The 25,802-nt window shown below is 33.8% G+C and overlaps 1 protein-coding gene across 1 annotated transcript; it reads left to right on the top strand.

The window, feature by feature from the left end:
- The first annotated feature begins 506 nt into the window (after positions 1-506).
- LOC145642523 (uncharacterized) lies at positions 507-18,353 on the top strand. The gene is made up of 5 exons (XM_081693728.1): positions 507-650; positions 2,736-2,882; positions 3,098-3,364; positions 7,064-7,510; positions 17,382-18,353. The coding sequence occupies exons 1-5, from the start codon at positions 507-509 to the stop codon at positions 18,351-18,353; spliced, it is 1,977 nt and encodes a 658-aa protein (XP_081549854.1).
- Positions 18,354-25,802: the final 7,449 nt, after the last annotated feature.

Below are 25,802 nucleotides of genomic sequence, written 5' to 3'. Positions count from 1 at the left end.
GGGGCAATTTGAGATAGTTCAGCATGTGTTGGTGCACAATAATCCACTCACTAGACCACAATGGAACCATTTCCACCGTTCAGAGCGTGCAATGACTGAAATTAAAGGGCAAGCGATTGAGGCCATGCAAGAATCTGGACTAAGACCTATGGAATCCTGTAATTACATGTCAAATGAAGCTAGAGGAGAAGATGCTATTGGTCATACAGTGAAAGACCACATGAATTATTGTTATAAACTGAAAATAAAGGCCATTGAAGGAGGAGATTCTCAAGTAGTTTGTGACAAATTATGAGAAACTTATTCTGAGGACCCTAACTTCTTTTTCAGAGTAAGGTTGGATGCAGAAGGAAGGGTTTGTAATTTGTTTTGGTAGGGATTCCATGATGCTTGAAGATTACAAAATATATGGGGATGTCATTGTATTTGACACCACATATAGAACGAGTCGTTACAGCCTCATTTGTGCACCCTTTGTATGAATAAACAACCACTGGAAGAACACTATGTTTGCTTGTTCTTTTATTGGTGATGAGACCACATATTCATTTGTGTGGCTATTTGAGACCTTCAAAAAGGCAATGGGTGGTAAATGTCCTGTCTCACTATTTACAGACCAAGATGCAGCCATGGCAGCAGTAATACCAAAGGTAATTTCTAATTTTGAAGGAACTTTTTGAATACCACTACATCTAAATATATGTTTTTACTGAAATTATATTTAGTTACCTCTATTTTAAATGCAGTAACTGTAGGGAATAATTTCAAGCCTTAATCCCACTAGCTCGAACCCCACTGTGATCATACACTAAAGTACGGTGGCGTCCAAAAGGGAAGAAGATAGAGCAAAAGAGTCGCCAACAAGTTTTTTAGGAACTTGTAAACCATTCACAGGGTGAAGGTTACACCCCTTAATGATCCATGAGATCGTCAACTCCATAAGGTCATGAACCAAATAAGGGTTCGGGGATGAAGGTACAAATCCAACCTAAAAGAGATTGAACTTGCCCTAATAATGGACCTCTACTTTATTCTGATCGTATTCATGTGCGCTTTCTGACTAACATGCAATCAATAGGATTAACACTAAACCTGTTTATCTATGTTGGTTGAATTTAATGCACATATAAATCTATTATTGGCAATCACTTGAATTATAATCACATTAACCCTAACAAGATTATTAATTATCTTATTAAGCGTGATTACAAGTACCAAATTCCCTTTAACATGCAATAAAGGTGTGATCAAGCAATAGCAATAAATATCATCAAGCAACAAAATAATAATAAATATAACCATGATCATAAAATTATAACAATAAAATAATCATCATAATAACAATCATATTAACCATAATAATAATCATCTTAATCATAATAAAAATAGCAAGACCCTAGGCATGATACTAACAAGATTAATAACAAACCCTAGCATGTCACTAAGCAATAAAAATCAAATCTTTAGCCCTAACATGATACTAACAATCATAAATATTAGGAAGAACATAGGAAGCATCGTAACAATCATATTTAATATTAAAATTACCCTAGACATGATACTAGGAATATCATAATAACAATATAAACATGATTTCTACATCATAACATCAATTAAAACCATTAAATTACTTACTTGGATGCCTCGTACCTCTTTCTAATAACAAAATACACACGTTAGTAACTTCAAGGAAAATAATAAACAAAACAATTAAATTAAATAATTGAAAGAGAGATTTGGGACCAAACCCTCAGAAATTAAACCTTTCACGTCTAGAGCGAAGACAACTTCGAATATGGCTAGGTGTTTCTAGATCTTGTGAATGCGGAATTTTGTATGAAAATCAAAGTTTTTAAAAGAAAGAAAGAAAGAGATGAATGAAAGAATGTAGATAAGAATTGATGATGAATGGTGAATGAAAACGGAGTTTTTAAAACGATATTTATAGAGAAAATCAGCCAAAAAGATAAATTAAACAAAACAGAGTCTGACGCTCAGAAAATAGGGCTGGCGCCAACCCTGGCTAGCTGGCGCCAGGCACCAGCACTAGCACCAGGCGCCAATGGCTAGCGCCAGGCGCCAGGCCTGGTTCCAGGCGCCAAGGCCTGGGGTTAGGCGCCAAGCCTGATACCAACGCGTTTTCGAAAATCCGATAAGTTTACCGTACTGGAGGATAAAATCATATAATTTCTTCAAAAATGCTATTTGATTTTGATTAAAACTCTGAAAAGTCAAAAGTCAATTTATCAATGCTAATTGAATTAGGAATGAAAAGAACCTTCTAGAAGAATCTAGAAGACTAAAACCATTCCTAATTGCATTAGGAATGATAAATCATATTAGGCCCTCCCCTAGATCATTGGGCCGCATATAAAGCTCAAACCGGGCCCAGTTTAGTAAATTGGCCATAATTTCCTCAATATTCATCGGAATTGGGCTTATAATATATCGTTGGAAAGCTCTTTGCAAGCCCCATCCAACTACACTATTATTGGACCCATATCATGGACCAACCAAACTGGATTGGCTGTTTTCTTAAAAATAAGTTTTCAAAAACAGAGAGAAAAGAAAAGAAATAAAAACTATCCGCAACACTAGAGTTTCCACACTTTCGCTTCATTCGATTATGATTCGACGTGAAAGGTACTCATCACTGGATTTGGTTTTGGGGAGACAAAAATGGGTGTCTACAGTAACCATTTTTGAAACTATAGTAACTGTATAAAAATGTGCAGGTATTTCCAAATACTAGACATAGATTATGTCTATGGCACTTGATTCAAAATGCTGTGACAAGATTTGGAGTTTTCAAGAGTGATGACACATTCAAAGCTGCTTTCATGAAATGCTTGAGTGGTTGTATTACCGAAGCTCAGTTTGAAGTATGTTGGGATTCAATGACGAAAAAGTACAAACTGAAAAACAATAGTTGGTTAAAAAGGTTATACTCACTAAAGCACAAGTGGTCAACAACTCTAAGTAAGAACTTTTTCTCCGGGGGAATCTTGTCATCTCAGAGAAGTGAGAGCACAAACCACGCAGTGGATTCAAAGCAAATAAGAAGACAAGTTTGACAAAATTCTACAACATATTTCAGAAGACAATGAAGACTTGGAGAAGGAATGAGGATTTTTATGAGTTCAATAGCATAAAATCAATTCCTACTTCCAGTTATCCAATGTCTGCCTTACTTAAATATGCTGCTGAGGTTTATACACATACATTATTCAGGGACTTTGAAGAAGAATTCAGCCTAGCCATTGGATCTCAAACTAAACTGCTATTGATTAATGGAGGCAAAATGGTTTACCAAGTGTACCTTGAAGGTAGAGACGACACAACTCAAGTAGTAACTTATGATCCTGTAAACCAAACAATTCAATGTGCCATGCAAGAATTTTGAAGAGTCGGGTTGGTTATGCTTCCATAGCCTTAGAATCTTGGACATGCATTCTGTTGAAAAAATCCCAAAGCAATACATATCTTCCAGGTGGACTAAAATGGCTAAGTTTGAAGTTTAGAAAAGAATGGAGGCAAAGCAAAGGATGAAGGGGACATTAAATAACTTCACACCCTGGCGGCTACACATGGTGAAAAAGTATTATAGTCTAATCCTTAAGAGCCACAAGTTTGAACAAGCAAGGAAAGTCTTAGAAAAAAGCTTCGTAAAAGACTTAAGTGCAATAGATGAGATTATTTATGCTATGAAGCACTACACCAAAAACTAGATTAGAGATCGCAAAATATAGAAAGGTTACCAAAGGTAGACGTTCTCCAGAAGAATATAAAACGCCTATCTAACTTAACCGTTCTATTTGATTTATTAATTATATTTATTATATTGTAAATTTATTTTATAGAACGCGTTTCTTAGTTAACCGTTCTGTTTGGTATATCCAAATATTTTACACTTACAATATAGATCGCTCCTCTTAGTTAACCGTTCTATATGCTTAATATTATTTTTAATAAATAAAAAAGAACAATCTAACATATGAAAGTGCCCAAAATTCTAACCCTAACTCCTCTTTCTTATTAAGATAGCTGTCAACCTATCATTTAACTTCCCCTCTTCTTTCACGTACTTCCTCCCTCCTCTGAAACTCTAAGTCCCTTCTCTTCTACCTTCATCCTTCAATGGCTCAATGTCCTAAATACTCCGAGCCTAGTGTTGGCGACAGGGTTGTCATTTGGTGATGGGGCTGTCGTTTGGTGACGGGGCTGACGTTTGGTGACGGGGCTGACGTTTGGCGACGAAGCTGTCATTTTTGGACAGGGCTTGTCTCGATGGGTGATTCCTTTCGTTTTGCACTGGATCTTGTCGTTAACGACAGGAGCTATTTTATTCTGAGTCGAATTCGATTTCTTTTCTATCGATTTTCGGACTATTGTTTTGCTATAAATAGGGTCCTTAGTCCTCGTTTTCAAATCATCAACAAGCTTGATAACCATCATATATCTTCTCTCTCTAAGCTAAAGTTTATTCTTTCTTTCTCTCTCTATTATTTTTCTAAGCCTAGCCTTTTCAAAATATACAATTCCGCATACACAAGTTCAAGACACACCTAGCCAAGTTCGAAGTTGCCTTCGCCCTCGATGTGAAAGGTTGATACTATATGAGGGTTTGGTCCCAGATCCTTATTTCAATTATTTAATTTAATTTTTTGATTTAAAATTTTCTTTGAATTACTAACGTGTGTATGTTTTGATAGAAAGATATACGAGGCTTCAAAGTAAGTAATAATTATTTACTATTCCTTTAATATAGAAATCATGTTTATAATTTCATATTAATTCCTAGTATCATGTTTAGGCCTTTAGGGTGCTTCCTATTCTTTCTATCATGTTAGGGTTAAAGCCTTGATCTTTAATGTTTAGTGACATGCTAGGGTTTGTTATTAATCTTGTTAGTATCATGCCTATGATATTGCTATTATTATGATGCTTTATTGTTAATATGATGATTATTACTTATTATTATTGTTGCTTGATATATATTATTGTCATTGGTTGATCACGCATTTTGCTGCAAGTGTAAATGGAATTTGTACTTGAAATCACGCCTAATTAGATAATTAATAATTTGGTTTAGGCTAATACACTACACCAAAAACTAGATTAAAGATCGCAAAATATAGAACGGTTATCAAAGGTAGGCGCTCTCCAGAAGAATATAGATCGTTTTAATATAAGAGGCGTTCTGTATGTTAATACATATAGAACGGTTAGCTAGTTAGCCGTTCTGCATTTCAATTTACTCAAATAATTAAAAAAAATAATTATTTATTATAGATAATATAGAACAGTCATCTTGAAAACCGTTTTATATTATATTAATTAATTTTTTTAAATTAGGAGGAAATTATATACGTACATACGGAGTAATAATTTACCCAAACGAAGGCGGCTAAAAGAGTAAAAGTAAAATTGAAGCCCGCGCATCAATTTCACTTTCATCAAAAAGTGAAACCTATCTTTCTCATTCAATTCACCATCAGGAATAAAAAAGTTAAACCTCCATCAAACATCCATAGAAAAATCATCATCAACCGCTTACTCCACCGCCGCACCACCGCGTCTCCACCGCCGCTCCACGTCTATCTGCAGTACCGGCGTACCACACTTGTCTGCTGAGCCACCTGCTGTAAATTGAGGTAGGCTCGAATTTTTTTTTTTTTTGTTCGAATTTTTGTTGTGGTAGAGTAATTGGATTATGATAATTGTCAATCTGATTGCATGAATCATACAAATTATGAAGGAAACAGAAGTAAATTCGTAGAATTCAAATTTTAGGTGATTGAAAAAAACTTCAAAGTTCTTGTTTTTGGGATTAATTCATCGATTGTTTGCATGTAAATTTTTAAGCTGAATTATTGCATTAAGTTCAATCAAATTACCCTTATATTTGTCGAATTTACTGTTATTTCAATTGTAATCAAAATTATTTTAGCCAAATTAATCTTACCTAATTTCAATTTAGAACCCTAATCAGATTTTTTTTTTTTTAAAAAAAGGAACAAAAAGATAGGACTTAAAACAGTGAGATAAACATACAATTTTTGGTTTTGGTTTAGTGAGGTAATATATGCTGTTGGTAAAATTGATGAGGATATGGCTGAGCCCATTTTGTGAATGAGGTTTGTTTAAAAACAAAACGTTTTGGTTTTTAAGGTCAGACAAAATTAGATATAGATTTTGATGCCCAATGGAACAGAAAATGGTAAGTAGAAAGCAAAACAAAGAAGGGGGGCTAAATATTCTACTAGTAAGAAAATGGTAAAGGGTGTGCAGTGGCTTTGTGGAAATTGTGTCTCTGATTGTGAAGAGAGAAGAGAGAAGAGATGGGAGTCATAATTGTGGTACTGAATTATTTATAATAGTAGTAGTAATAATAATAATAATATCTCAAATTTGTGGCTTTTATGGGGATGTTGCATGTATATTAAATAATGGTAAAGGTAGGGCCTTCTTTCACTATTGAACAATGTTGGGCATAATTGACTTGATAAGTTCGCATAACAGGAGCTCTTTGGAAGCTGCTGATGTGATGTACCACCAGTTTATTGCTAAGGATTCTGCTGTTGCTTTGTTAACAATTCTAATTTTCTGCCTTAATTTGCTTTGTTTAGTTTCTTTAGTTTACGGATTAGCAGGGTTAATCTGGGATTTTCATGTGCTGGGTTGTATTGACTATTATTCTCATTAATTAATTAAGTTCCTTGGTATTAAAAAAAAAAGCATAAACAAACAAAGCTTATTTCTAATTAAAGAAACTAATGAACAAACAGGTTATGAGGTGGTCCAATAATTACATTATATGAAAACACATTATAATATTGTATCATTCATTTGCACTAATAAAATAGATTCTTATACTTTAGTAATTAAAGAGCTTAAATAAATTTTTATTTACATGTAAAGCTAAGTTTATTAGCTTGTTTTTATTTACATTGTTGTAGGCATTAACTATGGTAGTGTATGTTAAAATTATACCCATAAGTATATAGCAAGTGCAGTTATGTTTGTGATTTGAGTGTGTTTATTTTTATTTTTAACTTCCTAGTTTGTAGATATGGACCGAACTTGGATAACCACAAAAAAATTAGGGGATCCAGCATATGAAGCCGGAGTTATGGAATTTATTAAATTCGCTTTGGAAAATAATAGTAAAGGGCGTGATAAATTGCCATGTCCTTGTTACATCTGCCATAATCTTATGTATCACAAAGATGATGTGATACTTAATCATTTGAGTAAAAGGAAATTTGATAGAACATATACTTGTTGGCATCGTCATGGTGAAAAAAGGGAAGAAATGACAAGCAAGGATGCTCAAGGCCATAATACCGATGAGGGTAACGAATTAGAGGACATGACGAGTCAATTCGTACAGAGAGTAGATGATGATCCCAATGCGATGGAAGAGTTGTTGAGTGATTCTGAGAAGCCTTTATATGAAGGGTGTAAGTACACAAAGCTATCAGCTTCACTTAAGTTATACAATTTGAAGGTGGGTCATAGTTGGACAGATAAGAGTTTGTTAATTCGGATGATATACTACAAGAGGGGGGGTGAATTGTAGTATGTTCCTAGTGCCTACTTTTCGCGGAATATAAAACTGATTGCTGTTAGGAACTTAGACAATGCAAAGCGGATTTTACGAGGAAACCATCCAGGGCCCAACTGGAAGTAAAACCTCGACCCTACCTTAGGGATTTCAAACACACTTCACTATAATAGGGCAAACACCAAGTTACAACCTATTAGACACGGACCTTTATTTCACAAGTTCCTCACTGGACTTGCTACTTGATAGGACCCTAACCTACCCAATCTAAGTACCACACTTAGATTCACTCGTACCACCAAAGTACTACATGTACTGCCAAAGTACAAAATACTTGTACCACCTAAGTACAAAACTCACAGCTTCACCTAGAAGCTCACATATTGCACTCTTACAATTATAACGAGAATCCTCACGAACTCTCACACCCCAATACATAAAACACTCAAAACCCTTTTTCCCAATTATAAGCTCTCAAAGAATAACTCTAAATACATATCAATGAATAAAGAGATAAAACTAATATGCTGGACACTTCAAGATCTGTCTGGAACTTACTGGACGAACTGTAACTGGAACCTGACTGGAACTTCGACCTGGAGGTTTGACTTAGCTTCATGGTGAAGGATGAAACCATTAAGCACGACCACTAAGCTTCATCAGCCTCGACTTTGAATGAATACATATGAGCATATTTATAGTACACCCAAATTATTCTTTTCGTAAAAGATAAGATTTATTAAAAGATAGAAATAAAAGATATTTTCCAAAAATAAGTTTTCCAAAAATATATCTTTTGTTAAGAATATATTCTATCAATAATAATAAGATATATTTACCACAAAATCAGATTTCATCTAAATCTTATATTTTCCAAATATACTAATATATCTTTTAACAAAAGATATACTTACCATATCTTTTTACAAAAGATATACTTGCCATATCTTTTTATAAAACATATACTTACCATATCTTTTTACAAAAGATATATTTACCATATCTTTCAACAAAAGATGTACTTGCCATAAAATTAGATTTTATTTAAAACTTATTTTACTGAAAATATTTTCCAAAAATAACTTATCTTTTTCCAAAAGGGATTTATTAGAAAATAAATATTTTTATTCTGTAAAACCAAATCCCTAAAAGATATGCACGTATTAGGTAAATATTTATATCATTAAATTCGACCTGCGACCTTTAACGACGTGCAGACCTAAGTTCCGATTAGGTTCTGGAACTCTGGCAGTCTCTGAGTTCCTGACAAGTCAGTAACTCTAATTTCATTGACTATAATGAGTTCACCTTAGTTCTTTAGACTTGTTCCAGACTGACTTTTATGTCCAACATACTTACATGAATCCTAGAGCGATATACTTCGATTTCTCCGTCTTCATGTTGTTTCTTTGAAACTCTTGTTCTGGAATCTTGTAGTATTGATGTATTCTATATCTTGGGGCAAGTTCCTGTTAGGGAACTTAGATAGTTCTTGTTAGAGAACTAAGTTCCTGTTAGGGAACTCTTCATGTACCTGTTAGGGAACATGGAACTCTTCATGTACCTGTTAGGGAACATGCTTCGGCTTTCGTGGGAAAGCCTGCCGAAAGTTCCTTCTGGATCTTGTTAGAGAATACCTTCAGGTTCCTTCGTGGTTTGGTTCTCATGGGAGAACCTGCTTTAGGTTCATTCATTCTCTCTTGTTCCTCTTGAAGTCTTCTATGTTCCAACCCATTGACTTCACCTAAGTCAGTTCCTGTCTTCACATAAACACTTAAGAGAAACATTAGATTGAAGTTTATTTGTCATAAACAAACTTCAAGTGAGAGAACTAATTAAACTTAAATCTTATATAAATACTCCTACACATATACAACTCATGTATGCATAGTGTACTTACCTTATGAAGCTAACATATGCAAACACCTATTTACATAGTTACCTTCATGGTTCTTTAGCCATCATCATGTTTATCAACCGTAACACTCATCATTGTTCTTGTTTCTCTATTGCTTATCATATATTGCTCAGGTTCCTTATATATATATATGTGACTGCTCAGGTTCCTTTTATCCTGTTCCAAGTATAACTTGTTCTTTCTATGCCCAACTTAACAAACACATTAGATAGATAATCATCATTAGTTTACAATCATCAAAACCTAATTACTCAACAATTTCCCCCTTTTTGATGATGACAAACTAATGATGCTTATCACACATTAAAGGATAAATCGTTGTACATTTATTCCCCCTTAGTTCTTCAAGGAAATAACATTTAGAACAAGTTAGGAACATACACAGGAACTTCACATAGTTAGAAACTTAGCAATACACATCCTTATCAATATATATATACTTTCAAAGATCATGTTGTAAGAACTTTAGACTTAACTACTACATGCCATAAGCATCATACATATTCTTCCCCCTTTTGTCTTTATCAAAAAGGGTATTGTTCCACAAGTTTGTTTTCCGTAAATTACACACACATAAAGTCATATGTCACACCTACCACCATATAATAAGTAAATATATAATGGTTAAACACTTGTTGTTCCTAAAAGCCTCAAGGTACTCACTTTTCAAACTGGATACTATTTCCACACTAATTTCTAACTCACAATCCAAAGGCCCAACTTCAAAACCCTTAATTGAACTTGACAAATAAGAAGTTAAAAATCAAGTAAAGATCAAAGCTAAAAAGTTAGAAATGGATTGTATGAATAGGAAAATGAAAGCGCAAGTTCAAAGGATATATAAAGAAGAATATGGAACAAAATAAGTAGAGGGAACATGAAGTGGAATTTGTGCTCTTCGTTTAGACCCTTTGAGATGATAAGGTTCACCACATTTGTTCTCCATTTCATACTCTTAAACCTCCTACTAAACACAACACATATTCATCTTTCTAATTGATAACCAAGTTCCCTTAATTCAACTACCAACTTCTTTGAGAAACATTCTACTTACTGGAACTTAAACAGATTTCAGCTTCATAGTCAAGTTCCTTCAACGTTTAATGTTGCTCCTTCACTAGCTAGCTTACCAAGTATACGAGTACACGACATCAACATAGTCAATATTCTTCATATTTAGATATCTAGGAAATTAAATATTGGATCACCCTTTTTTTTTTTTTTTTTTTTTTTTTTTTTTTTTTTTTTAACATAGGGTGTCATTACACAGATTTTGCATGCTTTCCTAGAATAACACATTTTAAATCAATGAAGATAATACTTACTCATACACTTGAGTTCCACAACCAGCTTTAAACCATTTTGATTTCTTGGTTCCTACTTTATTCCCCCTGAGTTCCTTATCATTCTTCTTCCTTTTCAAGTGCTTACTTCTTTTCTTTTTCTTCAACTTCCCCCTCAACATGTAATCACCATTCTTCACGTTTCATTGATCCATAAAAAGATTATGAACAAACTTAGAGCACATGGGAATTAAGAATAAGAAGTATGGCTATATGAAAAGATAAGGAAATAGGGTCGATAGAATCTTCGAATATATGAAAATATGAAATAAGTATAGCGCAACACGGACACTCAACTAAAAGTTGTAGAATAATGTTGCATTCGAAGAAATATGGTGTGGATAATTGAAAGTTGGCTAAAATATAGGTTAGTTCCCTCTGAAATTTAAACAAGTGAGGTACAAACGGTCTAGGAACTTACCTGTCTTGTTCCATCAAAGTTTCTTCCATTTTTCCTTTGGCAACTTAGGAACTTCGTGTTTGACAGCACCCATAGTTCTATTATGAGACCTCTAATACTCTTAGGCAAGTGAGTATGTCTTTTACAACATAAGAATTAAGTGTGACACATAAACAATAAGCGTACATTCTTTACTTTAAGTTTAACATGCATAGGAACCCAATCTTGACATAACTTAAGGGAAAAATACTTTATACTCATGTTATGTTTCATCAAGTCTTGTTCCATTAAGCAATAAGCAAGAATATGACAAGTTAAGACAGAACCATAAGTTAATCAATCTATAAATTCACATATTGCATTCATACCAAAAATATATCAATTCAATTCATCTAATGCCGTCATGTGAACAGGAACTTATATCTTATGTAGTCTTAAACCAGTAAAAATATAACTTTTAAAACTTTGGTTGATATGATTGCTTACCTTGGAGTTCTTGAAGTGGTTGTTTTGTTCCTTGATGATCTCAAATCTAATATGAACTTCCACTTCTAACTCAAGTTCCATTGTCAATGGTTAATGCTTACAAATATATTTTCTCATCATAGAATCATCAAAAACCAATGCACAATGGCTCGTTAGTTGTACCAAAAATATAATCAATGTAAATAAGTACAACTAATACCTTAGTCCATCTTGAAAACAAAAATTGACAATTTTAAAGCTCAATTTTCAAGAAGGAACTTGGATAACAATCTATCCTAGAGTATGTTCCACATAGACATCTATAACAGAAAGTTATACAAAAGACATCCATGACATCCATGTGGTACAACTCTAATCCCATATAAACAGCAAGATAAAATAATATTCAATTACCTTCAAGTCTAGCTATATGAGCAACAAGTTCCTAAAAAACAATACATACCTTTGTATTGGTTGTTTCCTATAAGAACCAACATGGCCTTGTTCCAATCACGTGCCTTACTCAACAAGCTTTTTCCAGAACACCCTTTTTAATCTCCGACCCTTTTTAGTTGTTCTAGAATAGGTTCAGGATGTAACAAACACCTTCTTCCTTTTAAGCTCATTGAGTTCTTGTTACACATCTAACCTTCAAGCTCCATCCTCAAATGCTTCAATATCTTGAGGCTCGGTCTTAGTTACATATGCATATAAGACACTGTAGCTCCATAGTTTGTTGAGATTTTGCTGGTCGGAACAAATATTATCTCAGTTCTGGAACTTCGTCGGAACTTGCTTTCTTGTATTGAGTTTATTGAACTTTGCTGCACGAGATGGAACTTAACATCTAAAAGTTCCTCAACATGTGTAGCTAGCCCTTGCTGTTAGTCTCAAAATATGTTCACTTTTTGCACATCAAACATGATAGTGTAAACTCTTTTTGTTTTACTGATCTAGGCGTTTATGGGTAATCGCCTTGACACTTCTATCATCAAACATCCCTAAGTGGAACATAGGGTGTCTTGTTAATCAAAGATCTATTGCTTCAGTGTTGATGATGTAGTAAGAGACATTGAAAACTATTCCAAAGAACCTGCAAAGACCATTAGCATATAACTTTGTTCTCTTCATGTCTTTCATGATTCAAAGTTGGAAACTTGTTGTCAATCTTGTGTTCCTACTACAAACATCAAACATGACTGGAACTAGGTTCCATTGTTAGATCCATAACTTCATAAATAATGAACATTTAACAACAAACCCTGTGATAGAAAAGACTTTCAACAAACAGTTCATCATCTCTTCTATTAAGAAAAGTAACCAAGTGTCCATTTGCGTTCATTACTTATAAACAAGACATATATTTCAATTAGTCTCTTAATATCACATGATAAACAAATCCATATCACTGAGATCCAACGAATTAGTGTTAGTTGCTTACCATCTACCCGAGGTTGAAAGAGAATATAACATGTTTTAATCCTCATGCTTCTCAGTTTTTACCTGTTTGGAACTTACGTATACATATACCTATTATCAAGTTCCTACTAGGTTTATCAAGCATAAAAAGATTAACATGTATACAGTTTGAAGCATAGAATTATTTCGTAAAACATCTAGAGTTCCAAGCATTTAAAACACCAAAATGTGCATCAAAAACTCGACAAGAAAAATGTTCACAATGGTATAGGAACTTGACTTACTAACCACCTGTTATGCAACAATTTTACCTTCTGTGTTAGTCTTATAAGTCAAAGTTCTTCCATTGTAGGTTTATAGCAGGAAATATCTTGATTTGACAATCATCATTCCTTTGGAACCTCGCTGTCGAGATACTACGAGTTCCTTCCTACTATGTACCTTCAACTGTTCATGTTCCTATTGATATTAGGTTGGAACATGTCCTTATGGTCCTTTCGACCATTGTCTCTTGGGTAGAGGAACGTGTTGATTTAATCTCAAATTCTTCAACACCTTGTCAAAGTTCCTCAATTATTCATTCGAAAGATATAACCTGAAAAAAATCAAAACCCAAGAGATTCCTTTGTGCATTTAAAACGTCAGTAGGTTAGTCAAAAGAAATAGATAAAACCTAACGCATAAAAAGTATTTGAGCATAGAGTTCCTGTAAGAAATATTCCCTTTTGGATGTCGTTCCATAAACGAAATTATTAACCTCTACCATGTAGTCAAAGATAATCATATTGCTTCATCATCCTTCATAAGGGACTGCTACAAGAATTTATGCTTTGTTCCAAAAAACTTTGAACGATAGGAACTTGACTGAAACTTGAACAAAATCTTTATTGGAACTTATACGCTATCTCCTATAACACCTTGATATAGAAGTTGTGTTGTTCCTATATCATCAAGTTCCAACTAATTAAGCACCGAGTTCCTACTGGAACAAACTTTTATGCACCAATTTATCTCAATGGACAAGTCTACAAAACAATCATTAGCAACCAGCACAAAACTAGAAGAGAAGTTAGTTTGTCATGATATATGTTATAAGCTTTAAAACAACTTCTCTTTTACATCCATTCACGAATAACCTTCAAAGAAATGGGAAATTGAATTTTAATAGGAATTTGTGAAGCATCAATATATACCAAAAGTACATGACCAATATTTATAGAGAAATGTATAGATGACTTACACACTTATCCATATTATCATTTCACCTACTACAAACCTCTTATAAAAGCTTTGTAGTGAGAGGAACTTGCATATAATTCCATATATACAAACAACCAAAAGATCATCGTTATTAATAAGTTGTCTCCACTCACATAGCCTGCAAAATCGGTCACCTTTTGGCTTTGGTTACCCAATATACATTGGGTACCTTCATGTTAGTAATAGACGTCAATAATCCATAATTAAAACAAATACGGTTAAACCAACTATCTTTACTAACAATTAACATCATGTGTCTACAACATAAATAATCAGAATAATAAGGACACATGATAAGGTCATTCTTTGGCAAATATTCAAAATATACGTTCATTACCTTGCCCAAAGAATTAAGTTTCCATTCAGGGTTAGTCCAGGTTCCGAAACACCAAATATGCATAATTCTATACAATAAGTTCCTTGAACTATTTCTAGTAAACTAAAAATTAATCAATTTGTAAATCTGAAAAAATCTTTTCACACTAGAAATCAGATTTGAGGTTACACAAAATTAATTTTAAAACATTAACAATAAAATCAACAAATTAACTAAAAATACTACAAGGAACTTGCACACATAGTAACATGCATATAACAAAGAATTCAAAGACGAAACACTTACCTCAAAGATGTTGATCTTTGAATTACTTCTGCTTGACAAGAAGTTTTTGGTCTTAATGTGGAGTTGGGAACATTCTCGGGCTGAGTTCCAATTGCTGCATTTCCCGTAGATATACATCCTAGCCTGAAACTTGCTCCTCGGGGTTACCCGGTTTTATCTAGAGCATTGGCTCTGATACCAATTGTTAATTCGGATGATATACTACAAGAGGGGGGGTGAATTGTAGTATGTTCCTAGTGCTTACTTTTCGCGGAATATAAAACTGATTGCTGTTAGGAACTTAGACAATGCAAAGCGGATTTTACGAGGAAACCATCCAGGGCCCAACTGGAAGTAAAACCTCGACCCTACCTTAGGGATTTCAAACACACTTCACTATAATAGGGCAAACACCAAGTTACAACCTATTAGACACGGACCTTTATTTCACAAGTTCCTCACTGGACTTGCTACTTGATAGGACCCTAACCTACCCAATCTAAGTACCACACTTAGATTCACTCGTACCACCAAAGTACTACATGTACTGCCAAAGTACAAAATACTTGTACCACCTAAGTACAAAACTCACAGCTTCACCTAGAAGCTCACATATTGCACTCTTACAATTATAACGAGAATCCTCACGAACTCTCACACCCCAATACATAAAACACTCAAAACCCTTTTTCCCAATTATAAGCTCTCAAAGAATAACTCTAAATACATATCAATGAATAAAGAGATAAAACTAATATGCTGGACACTTCAAGATCTGTCTGGAACTTACTGGACGAACTGTAACTGGAACCTGACTGGAACTTCGACCTGGAGGTTTGACTTAGCTTCATGGTGAAGGATGAAACCATTAAGCACGACCACTAAGCTTCATCAGCCTCGACTTTGAATGAATACATATGAGCATATTTATAGTACACCCAAATTATTCTTTTCGTAAAAGATAAGATTTATTAAAAGATAGAAATAAAAGATATTTTCCAAAAATAAGTTTTCCAAAAATATATCTTTTGTTAAGAATATATTCTATCAATAATAATAAGATATATTTACCACAAAATCAGATTTCATCTAAATCTTATATTTTCCAAATATACTAATATATCTTTTAACAAAAGATATACTTACCATATCTTTTTACAAAAGATATACTTGCCATATCTTTTTATAAAACATATACTTACCATATCTTTTTACAAAAGATATATTTACCATATCTTTCAACAAAAGATGTACTTGCCATAAAATTAGATTTTATTTAAAACTTATTTTACTGAAAATATTTTCCAAAAATAACTTATCTTTTTCCAAAAGGGATTTATTAGAAAATAAATATTTTTATTCTGTAAAACCAAATCCCTAAAAGATATGCACGTATTAGGTAAATATTTATATCATTAAATTCGACCTGCGACCTTTAACGACGTGCAGACCTAAGTTCCGATTAGGTTCTGGAACTCTGACAGTCTCTGAGTTCCTGACAAGTCAGTAACTCTAATTTCATTGACTATAATGAGTTTACCTTGGTTCTTTAGACTTGTTCCAGACTGACTTTTATGTCCAACATACTTACATGAATCCTAGAGCGATATACTTCGATTTCTCCGTCTTCATGTTGTTTCTTTGAAACTCTTGTTCTGGAATCTTGTAGTATTGATGTATTCTATATCTTGGGGCAAGTTCCTGTTAGGGAACTTAGATAGTTCTTGTTAGAGAACTAAGTTCCTGTTAGGGAACTCTTCATGTACCTGTTAGGGAACATGGAACTCTTCATGTACCTGTTAGGGAACATGCTTCGGCTTTCGTGGGAAAGCCTGCCGAAAGTTCCTTCTGGATCTTGTTAGAGAATACCTTCAGGTTCCTTCGTGGTTTGGTTCTCATGGGAGAACCTGCTTTAGGTTCATTCATTCTCTCTTGTTCCTCTTGAAGTCTTCTATGTTCCAACCCATTGACTTCACCTAAATCAGTTCCTGTCTTCACATAAACACTTAAGAGAAACATTAGATTGAAGTTTATTTGTCATAAACAAACTTCAAGTGAGAGAACTAATTAAACTTAAATCTTATATAAATACTCCTACACATATACAACTCATGTATGCATAGTGTACTTACCTTATGAAGCTAACATATGCAAACACCTATTTACATAGTTACCTTCATGGTTCTTTAGCCATCATCATGTTTATCAACCGTAACACTCATCATTGTTCTTGTTTCTCTATTGCTTATCATATATTGCTCAGGTTCCTTATATATATATATGTGACTGCTTAGGTTCCTTTTATCCTGTTCTAAGTATAACTTGTTCTTTCTATGCCCAACTTAACAAACACATTAGATAGATAATCATCATTAGTTTACAATCATCAAAACCTAATTACTCAACAGAGTTTTACAGCATTACTTGAGTTCTTGATTGATGTCCTTCCATCTGATAATGTTTTGCCAAAGAATACATACAGGGCAAAAAAAACATTATGCACAATGGGTTTGCGTTATGAAAAAATTCATGCGTGTCCTAACGATTGCATACTTTATCGAAATGAAAATGAATCAGCAAAGAGTTGCCCAGAGTGTAATCTCTCAAGGTACAAGAAAAAGGGAGGAGTGCCAGCTAAGGTTTTGTGGTATTTTCCAATTATTCCTAGGTTTAAACGGATGTATTCAGACCCGGTAGATGCATTGAAGTTGACATGGCATAAATTTGGTCGGAAAAAGGATGGGTTACTTAGACTCCCGGCTGACTCACCACAATGGAGATTTATTGATGGACAATTCCCTGATTTTGGTAGTGAAGAACGAAACCTACGCCTTGGGTTGTCTACTGATGGTATGAATCCATATAGTTCCCTTAGTAGCATCCATAGTACATGGCCGGTCATGCTAGTGGCTTATAACTTACCTCCTTCGTTATGCATGAAAAGAAAGTACATTATGTTGTCAATGCTTATTTCTGGACCTAAACAACCAGGAAATGACATCGATGTGTATTTGGCACCTCTCATTGATGACTTAAAGTTATTGTGGGAAGAAGGTGTAGAAGTGTTTGATGCTAATCGGAATGAAATGTTCAATTTAAGAGCAATGTTATTTTGCACCATACAAGATTATCCAGCATATGGTAATCTTTCTGGCTATTCTGTAAAAGGGGAAGGTGGTTGTCCTATATGTGAAGATGGTTGGAAAGGCAAATGGTTATCGGCATCTAGAAAGACGGACTACTATGATCATCGTCCATTTCTTCCTTTGGATCATAAGTATCATCGAATGAAGAAAGCTTTTAATGGGGAACAAAATTTTGAAAGTCGCCCAAAAGTCTTTACTAGCCAAGAATTATTTGAAAAGGTGAAAGACATGTAACTTACTTTTGGCAAGTTAAAGAAAAATAAAGATGCCATTCCTAAGAAAGGGTACAAGAAGTGTTGTGATTTTTGGCGTCTTCCTTATTGGAGATTTCTCTTTGTCGGACATTCTCTAGATATTATGCATATCGAAAAGAATGTGTTTGATAGTTTGATTGGCACACTATTGAATATTTTAGGGAAGACAAAAGACGGTGTCAATGCTCGACTTGACTTGAAGGAAATGAATATGAGAAATGAGCTCCATGCCGTTGAGACTGGAAAACGGGACTATTTGCCCCCTGCTGCTTATACACTGTCTAAGAAGGAGAAAGTTGAGCTTTGTGCATCCTTAGCCGGAGTTAAAGTGCCTGAGGGTTATTCTTCAAACATTTCTTCTCTTGTTTCAATGGACAATTTGAAACTCGTGGGCTTGAAGTCTCATGACTGCCATGTTCTTATGCAAGATCTCTTACCTATTGCTATTCGTTCAATTTTACCAAAAAATGTACGATCTGCCATTATCAGGTTATGTATTTTCTTTAAGGCAATATACAGATCCAAAAGATTTGGATTCCTTAGAAACTGAAATTGCTGTTATTTTGTGTCAATTGGAGATGTACTTTCCCCCGGCTTTTTTTTGATGTAATGATACATTTTCCAGTTCATTTAGTAAGGGAGATTAGATTTTGTGGTCCCGTGCACAATAGAGCTCAATGGGCCTTTGAAAGACAAATGAAATCTTATAAGGGGTATGTTAAGAATGCTTATCGACCTAAGGCTTGTATCGCTGAGAGAATGCTTTATGAGTTAGCTATGGAATATTGCCTTGAAAGTTTAGGAGATATGAGGACAGTAGGGATTTCTATTTCTCGACACAGTGACACACTTGAGGGTAAGGGAACCATCGGTCGTGGAGAACTTGACTTGTCTTCTGAAAAGTGGCACATGGCCCACACATATATTCTTTTTAATGAAGATGAAATTACACCGTATATTAATAGACATATGACTTTTTTGAAGATGCATAATTGACAGGGTAAAGTCGTATCCCCTAATAAAAAATAATTACCTAAATCATTAACTAAGGTAGATAGGGAAGTAGGGTCGATCTCCACAGGGAAACAAGTCTTTTTACTCCTAATTAATTATTATAATCTAAATTATTTAAGTAACCAATATTTATAATTAAGCAAGAAACTAAACTACAAAGAATAAGAGTAGGAAGAGAACAATATATAAAGGGATCTAGGGCATAGGTTCACCAATAAATAATACTCTAGGGTAAAACATAGTAATCAATCATTGACATTGCATAAATAACATGATTAACAGGCTCTCGCAATTTATTAATCAACATAGATCTAACAGGCTCTCGCAATTTACTAGATCTAAGTTCTTATTGAAAATAGCCTTTAATATCAAATTAACATCTGCTCGATTCATCAATTTAATATTGCTATACTTTTACAAGCCGCAATTGTAAAACATTAAAACAATCCAATAAGAAATTATCATGCAATACCAATAATCAATAATAGTCAATCATCAATGCATCAATTAACCAGATTGTAAAGGGCTCTCGCTACGTATTACAATCACACAATTAATTTACCGGTATTAAATCTCATCTCTCGAATCTTGACTTAACCATTTATAAATTAACTTGCCTATTGAAACTAGACCTAAACATTAATTCTCATCTCTCGATTCTTGAATCAATATTGTCAAACTCATGCATAAAAGATAGGCCTAATCTAGTCACAGAGCATTAAATCAATCAATAGGAAATTAATCTAGCATTGATAATTAACAACAATAATTTACCCCTTCATATTATTTATGGATCCCCACAAACCCTAGAAAGGAAACTACTCACACATAACTAATATAAAGAGAATAATAGTATAAAAGTAATAAGGAAACAAAATAATAAAATCTTAATATGAAAAGAAAACTAAAACTAAAACTAAACTAAAGAAAAAGAAAACTAAAAAGTAAAAACTACTCCCTGATAGCCTCGTACTCCATCCTTTTATAAAGATTTGAGAATCTTATCTTAATTATAAGCTTAGGAAAAACTAATCCTAACTAAAATATAACTAACCAAAAATAAATCCTAGGATTCCTACTAAAAGTCTGACAAGAAAACTAGAATATCTTAGAAATCCTAATCTAACAATTTATTAATCACCGCCTAACAAACTAAAGCTACTACTCCTTTGTTCAGTGAAAACCGAGTAAGCAAGCCCAATAATTTGCAGGCCCACTAAGTGAATAGCTTGATGCTGAAGATGTCCGGCCAACTGGGCTAGCTCGTCTGATCGGGCCCGGTCAACTAGTGCTGTGAGTTGGGCTTTGTGGCTTCTTTTGTTGCCCATTTCTTCTCTTGTTTGGTCCGTAATTTGTGTGGAAAATTTTGGACCTCTTTATATATCGAGCCCTTAATCACAGGATTAAATTAATCTAACTAGGCCTTGGGCTTAAAATATTTGGTCATAAAATACGATCCGACTCCATTGTCTTTGTAGTGGCTCAATAAGCTCGGGAATTATCATAATTCTGCAAATTCCTACAAAAATATACCAACTCTACAAAAACACTAGAAAACATATATTAGTAATAAAAATAGCTCCGTAGAGCTCAAATAATCACAAATATGACCGTGGGACGGGGAATAAAAATATATATATATAATAGACTCATCAAACTCCCCCAAGCCAAACCTTTGCTTGTCCCTAAGCAAAGCAATGAATAAATAAATCAATACTTCACCCCAAAAATAATTTTAATCAATAAATACAATTTGAGGTAAAGGCAACAAACATGTATCAAAGTCAATCAATCAAATCCATCTAACTACCAATCTTCCCTAACAATTATCAAATAGAGCAAACCACAAGAGCATATAGAATTCAAGACTAGTGCTCACATACTCAACTCTCATTTATGTGGCGAGTAAAAGATGTACTCGATCGCTCTCCAACCAACCCCTTTATGTGAACAATGCCCTCCCAACTCACACTCTCATGTGTATAAAAACAATATACGCTCAATCCTACTAGTCGACTAGAAATATGTCAAATCATAAATTGCATTGATAAATTGATAAGCAACACTTTCACATTCATACAATTCTATGCACAAAGGTCAGAAGGTCTTTAAAGCTTGTAATGTAAGGCTAGGGTAAAGGGTAGGATAAATTTGGGAATAAGTGAGAGAAAAGCTATGCTTAAAGGAGCCATATCCTAATAAAACCCATGATCAAAATAAATAATGATCATACATCTCCTACATAACCAACTCTAACATCAACCAAATGAACTCCAATCATAACAAATAAACCCAACTCTTACAATTTCACTCATAAAAATATAATAATGAAGAAATAGAGTGAATAAACAAACTTTATTTTTCAACTTGATTTTTTTTTCAATGAAGCTCTTTATTTTTCCTTTGATCAACCTCCAAATAGAACATTTGAACATTTTTTTCCTTTCGAAGTTCACTTATTTTTTTTACATTTTTTTTTCTTTGAACTTCTCTTTATTTTCTTTTCTTCATAGTATCATGCCTTATTTTTTTCAAGAAAATATAACTCTCATAATCATCAAAAATAAACATGAATAACAACGAAACAACTTCTAAAAAACCCACCCAAATTGTGCAAATAAATAGCACACTACAAACTCCCTCACCTCACTCACTAATAGCTCCCCCAAGCCAAGCTTGGAACTAGTAACCAATGGGGCAAAATAGGCTTGTAATGTAGCTAATAAACAACAAAAAAGTCAAGGCAACAACATGGGTAGCAAGAAGGGAAAAAATGTATCTACAATATCTGGAGGCTACCTAAAAGAACAAATGCCTTCGTCCTCCACAATGTGCATAATAATGAATCATATAAACATTACTTATAGTTGCAAACCAATACTCAAATTCATTGACATACCAGGATCTATGGAACTATCACACATTCCTTACCAAATCAACTAGTCAAGCACTATATTCACAAGTATTTGGACAAAATTGACGCATGTTAAGGTTTCAAGGCAATCAAACATCAAATCATGATCAACTAATCCACAATATTTATCATCAATAGCCAAGAATCAAAACAATTTCGAAAAATTTTAATCAAGGGGCACAGAGAAGCATGATTCATAATTCATTGGAATAAAACTAACCTGAGAAAGCAATAAAATCTATACTAAGAAAAATAAAAATAAAAAGAGAAGAGAGAGAGTGAAAGATGTACCATACGAACACGAGAACCTCCCCCCAAGCTAAATCAGACAATGTCCTCATTGACTTAAAGGGAAGCTAGTAGTCAAGGTGACTACTCTTCATCATCACCACATCAATGTCACCAAATCCTCTAGGATTGCAATGCATCTCTTTGGAACAAAATTGGGCAAGAAAGAAACAAAGTGTTAGTGGGAAAAAGTTCAAATTTGAGTCAGGTGCACTATTCTGATCATAACTTTATATATATAAATGATAATACAGTGATTTTAATTGCATTGGAAATTAGACTTGAAGAGCTTTCCAACGACAGGTCACACGCAAAAATCGGATAAGAAACGCAAAAGTTATGGCCTGTCGAAGTTGATGAAGTTTGCTGACGCGTACGCGCGCCCGATCGGGCGAGCTCTGCCCGATCGGGCCCGTGCTACTGATTTGACGAGGAAGCTTGCTGCTGCTAATTGCCCCGGGATTCCTTTAGTCCTTCGATCGTTTCTCAACTTTTCTAGTATCTCTGCACAAAATCACACTCCCACAAATATAAGATATACTCTCCTCTACCTCTCTAAAACAAAACAAAGAGAAAACTCACAAACAAATAAAAAAAACTAAATAAAAAGCAACAAAATACGGGTTGCCTCCCGCAAAGCGCTAGTTTATCAAGGTCCCGCTCGACCATACTCCTTCTCTCAATCGGAAGAATTCAATGCCTTGAGTAACTTATCAAACGCTCATGCAAACATTTCATTAAGCACTATATAGGGCTTAATAGCAAGCACATTTATCCCTACAAAGAAATTGTTAGGAGCACATAAAGAGAACTCAAGGTAGAAGGAAAAATAAAAAGAGGGAGATGAAAATACACCACAACCTTCTACTTCCTCCGTTAAAAATTTAGAATTAATAGAACGAACATGGAGGTAGTCATTGTCCTTATCATCCAATAACGACTTTAAAATTTTACCCTCACAAATAACCTCATCATCAACAAAGGAATTATCAACCACCGTTTCTATAACTAATGATTTTTCAATCACTGATTCGTCAACCAATGATTTTTCAACCACAAATTCTATAACCGATGGTTCTTCATCCTCAATAACATTCATATTATTATAGTGTCCATAGACTTTTTCATCAAGAGCCTTCCAATAACTTTCATTAGCAACTAATCGTTTCCGAATATGATCATATGTATACGAAAAGACTCTAAAATCATCCGGAGTACGCACAAAAAACTCACTATAAGGGCATTCAGGATTTTCATGACAAAGACGTTGACAACTACAGTAGTTAGGTGCTGCATAAAAATTATATAATTCTTGTAGTGACATAAGCATGGATATTTTCAACTCATAAAAAAAAAAATTAAAAAAAAATAATAACAATAATAATAAATTAAAAATAATCTAGACTCTAATAATAACTAGAAATAAAAATAAAGCCGTTTCCCCGGCAACGACGCCAAATTTTGACAGGGTAAAGTCGTATCCCCTAATAAAAAATAATTACCTAAATCACTAACTAAGGTAGATAGGGAAGTAGGGTCGATCTCCATAGGGAAACAAGTCTTTTTACTCCTAATTAATTATTATAATCTAAATTATTTAAGTAACCAATATTTATAATTAAGCAAGAAACTAAACTACAAAGAATAAGAGTAGGAAGAGAACAATATATAAAGGGATCTAGGGCATAGGTTCACCAATAAATAATACTCTAGGGTAAAACATAGTAATCAATCATTGACATTGCATAAATAACATGATTAACAGGCTCTCGCAATTTATTAATCAACATAGATCTAACAGGCTCTCGCAATTTACTAGATCTAAGTTCTTATTGAAAATAGCCTTTAATATCAAATTAACATCTGCTCGATTCATCAATTTAATATTGCTATACTTTTACAAGCCGCAATTGTAAAACATTAAAACAATCCAATAAGAAATTATCATGCAATACCAATAATCAATAATAGTCAATCATCAATGCATCAATTAACCAGATTGTAAAGGGCTCTCGCTACGTATTACAATCACACAATTAATTTACCGGTATTAAATCTCATCTCTCGAATCTTGACTTAACCATTTATAAATTAACTTGCCTATTGAAACTAGACCTAAACATTAATTCTCATCTCTCGATTCTTGAATCAATATTGTCAAACTCATGCATAAAAGATAGGCCTAATCTAGTCACAGAGCATTTAATCAATCAATAGGAAATTAATCTAGCATTGATAATTAACAACAATAATTTACCCCTTCATATTATTTATGGATCCCCACAAACCCTAGAAAGGAAACTACTCACACATAACTAATATAAAGAGAATAATAGTATAAAAGTAATAAGGAAACAAAATAATAAAATCTTAATATGAAAAGAAAACTAAAACTAAAACTAAACTAAAGAAAAAGAAAACTAACAAGTAAAAACTACTCCCTGTTAGCCTCGTACTCCATCCTTTTATAAAGATTTGAGAATCTTATCTTAATTATAAGCTTAGGAAAAACTAATCCTAACTAAAATATAACTAACCAAAAATAAATCCTAGGATTCCTACTAAAAGTCTGACAAGAAAACTAGAATATCTTAGAAATCCTAATCTAACAATTTATTAATCACTGCCTAACAAACTAAAGCTACTACTCCTCTGTTTAGTGAAAACCGAGTAAGCAAGCCCAATAATTTGTAGGCCCACTAAGTGAATAGCTTGATGCTGAAGATGTCCGGCCAACTGGGCTAGCTCGTCTGATCGGGCCCGGTCAACTAGTGTTGTGAGTTGGGCTTTGTGGCTTCTTTTGTTGCCCATTTCTTCTCTTGTTTGGTCCGTAATTTGTGTGGAAAATTTTGGACCTCTTTATATATCGAGCCCTTAATCACCGGATTAAATTAATCTAACTAGGCCTTGGGCTTAAAATATTTGGTCATAAAATACGATCCGACTCCATTGTCTTTGTAGTGGCTCAATAAGCTCGGGAATTATCATAATTCTGCAAATTCCTACAAAAATATACCAACTCTACAAAAACACTAGAAAACATATATTAGTAATAAAAATAGCTCCGTAGAGCTCAAATAAGCACAAATATGACCGTGGGACGGGGAATAAAAATATATATAAAATAGACTCATCAATAATCGAAAGGCTAGCTCCAAAGCTTTAGCTATTGAACAAAGTAAAACATTTCATCTTTGGCTCAAGGATCAAGTA

Source organism: Chenopodium album, chromosome 8, assembly GCF_948465745.1.
Source record: "Chenopodium album chromosome 8, dcCheAlbu1.1, whole genome shotgun sequence".
Classification (NCBI taxonomy): Eukaryota; Viridiplantae; Streptophyta; class Magnoliopsida; order Caryophyllales; family Amaranthaceae; genus Chenopodium; species Chenopodium album.
This window is presented reverse-complemented; position numbering and strand designations above follow the sequence as displayed.

Excerpts from the sequence above, each read along its gene's own strand:
- LOC145642523 (XM_081693728.1), top strand. The coding sequence starts at position 507 with ATGTTTGCTTGTTCTTTTATTGGTGATGAGACCACATATTCATTTGTG. Across the intron at positions 651-2,735 it reads TGGCAGCAGTAATACCAAAG|GTATTTCCAAATACTAGACA; the intron begins GTAATTTCTAAT and ends AAAAATGTGCAG. Across the intron at positions 2,883-3,097 it reads TTACCGAAGCTCAGTTTGAA|AAGACAATGAAGACTTGGAG; the intron begins GTATGTTGGGAT and ends AACATATTTCAG.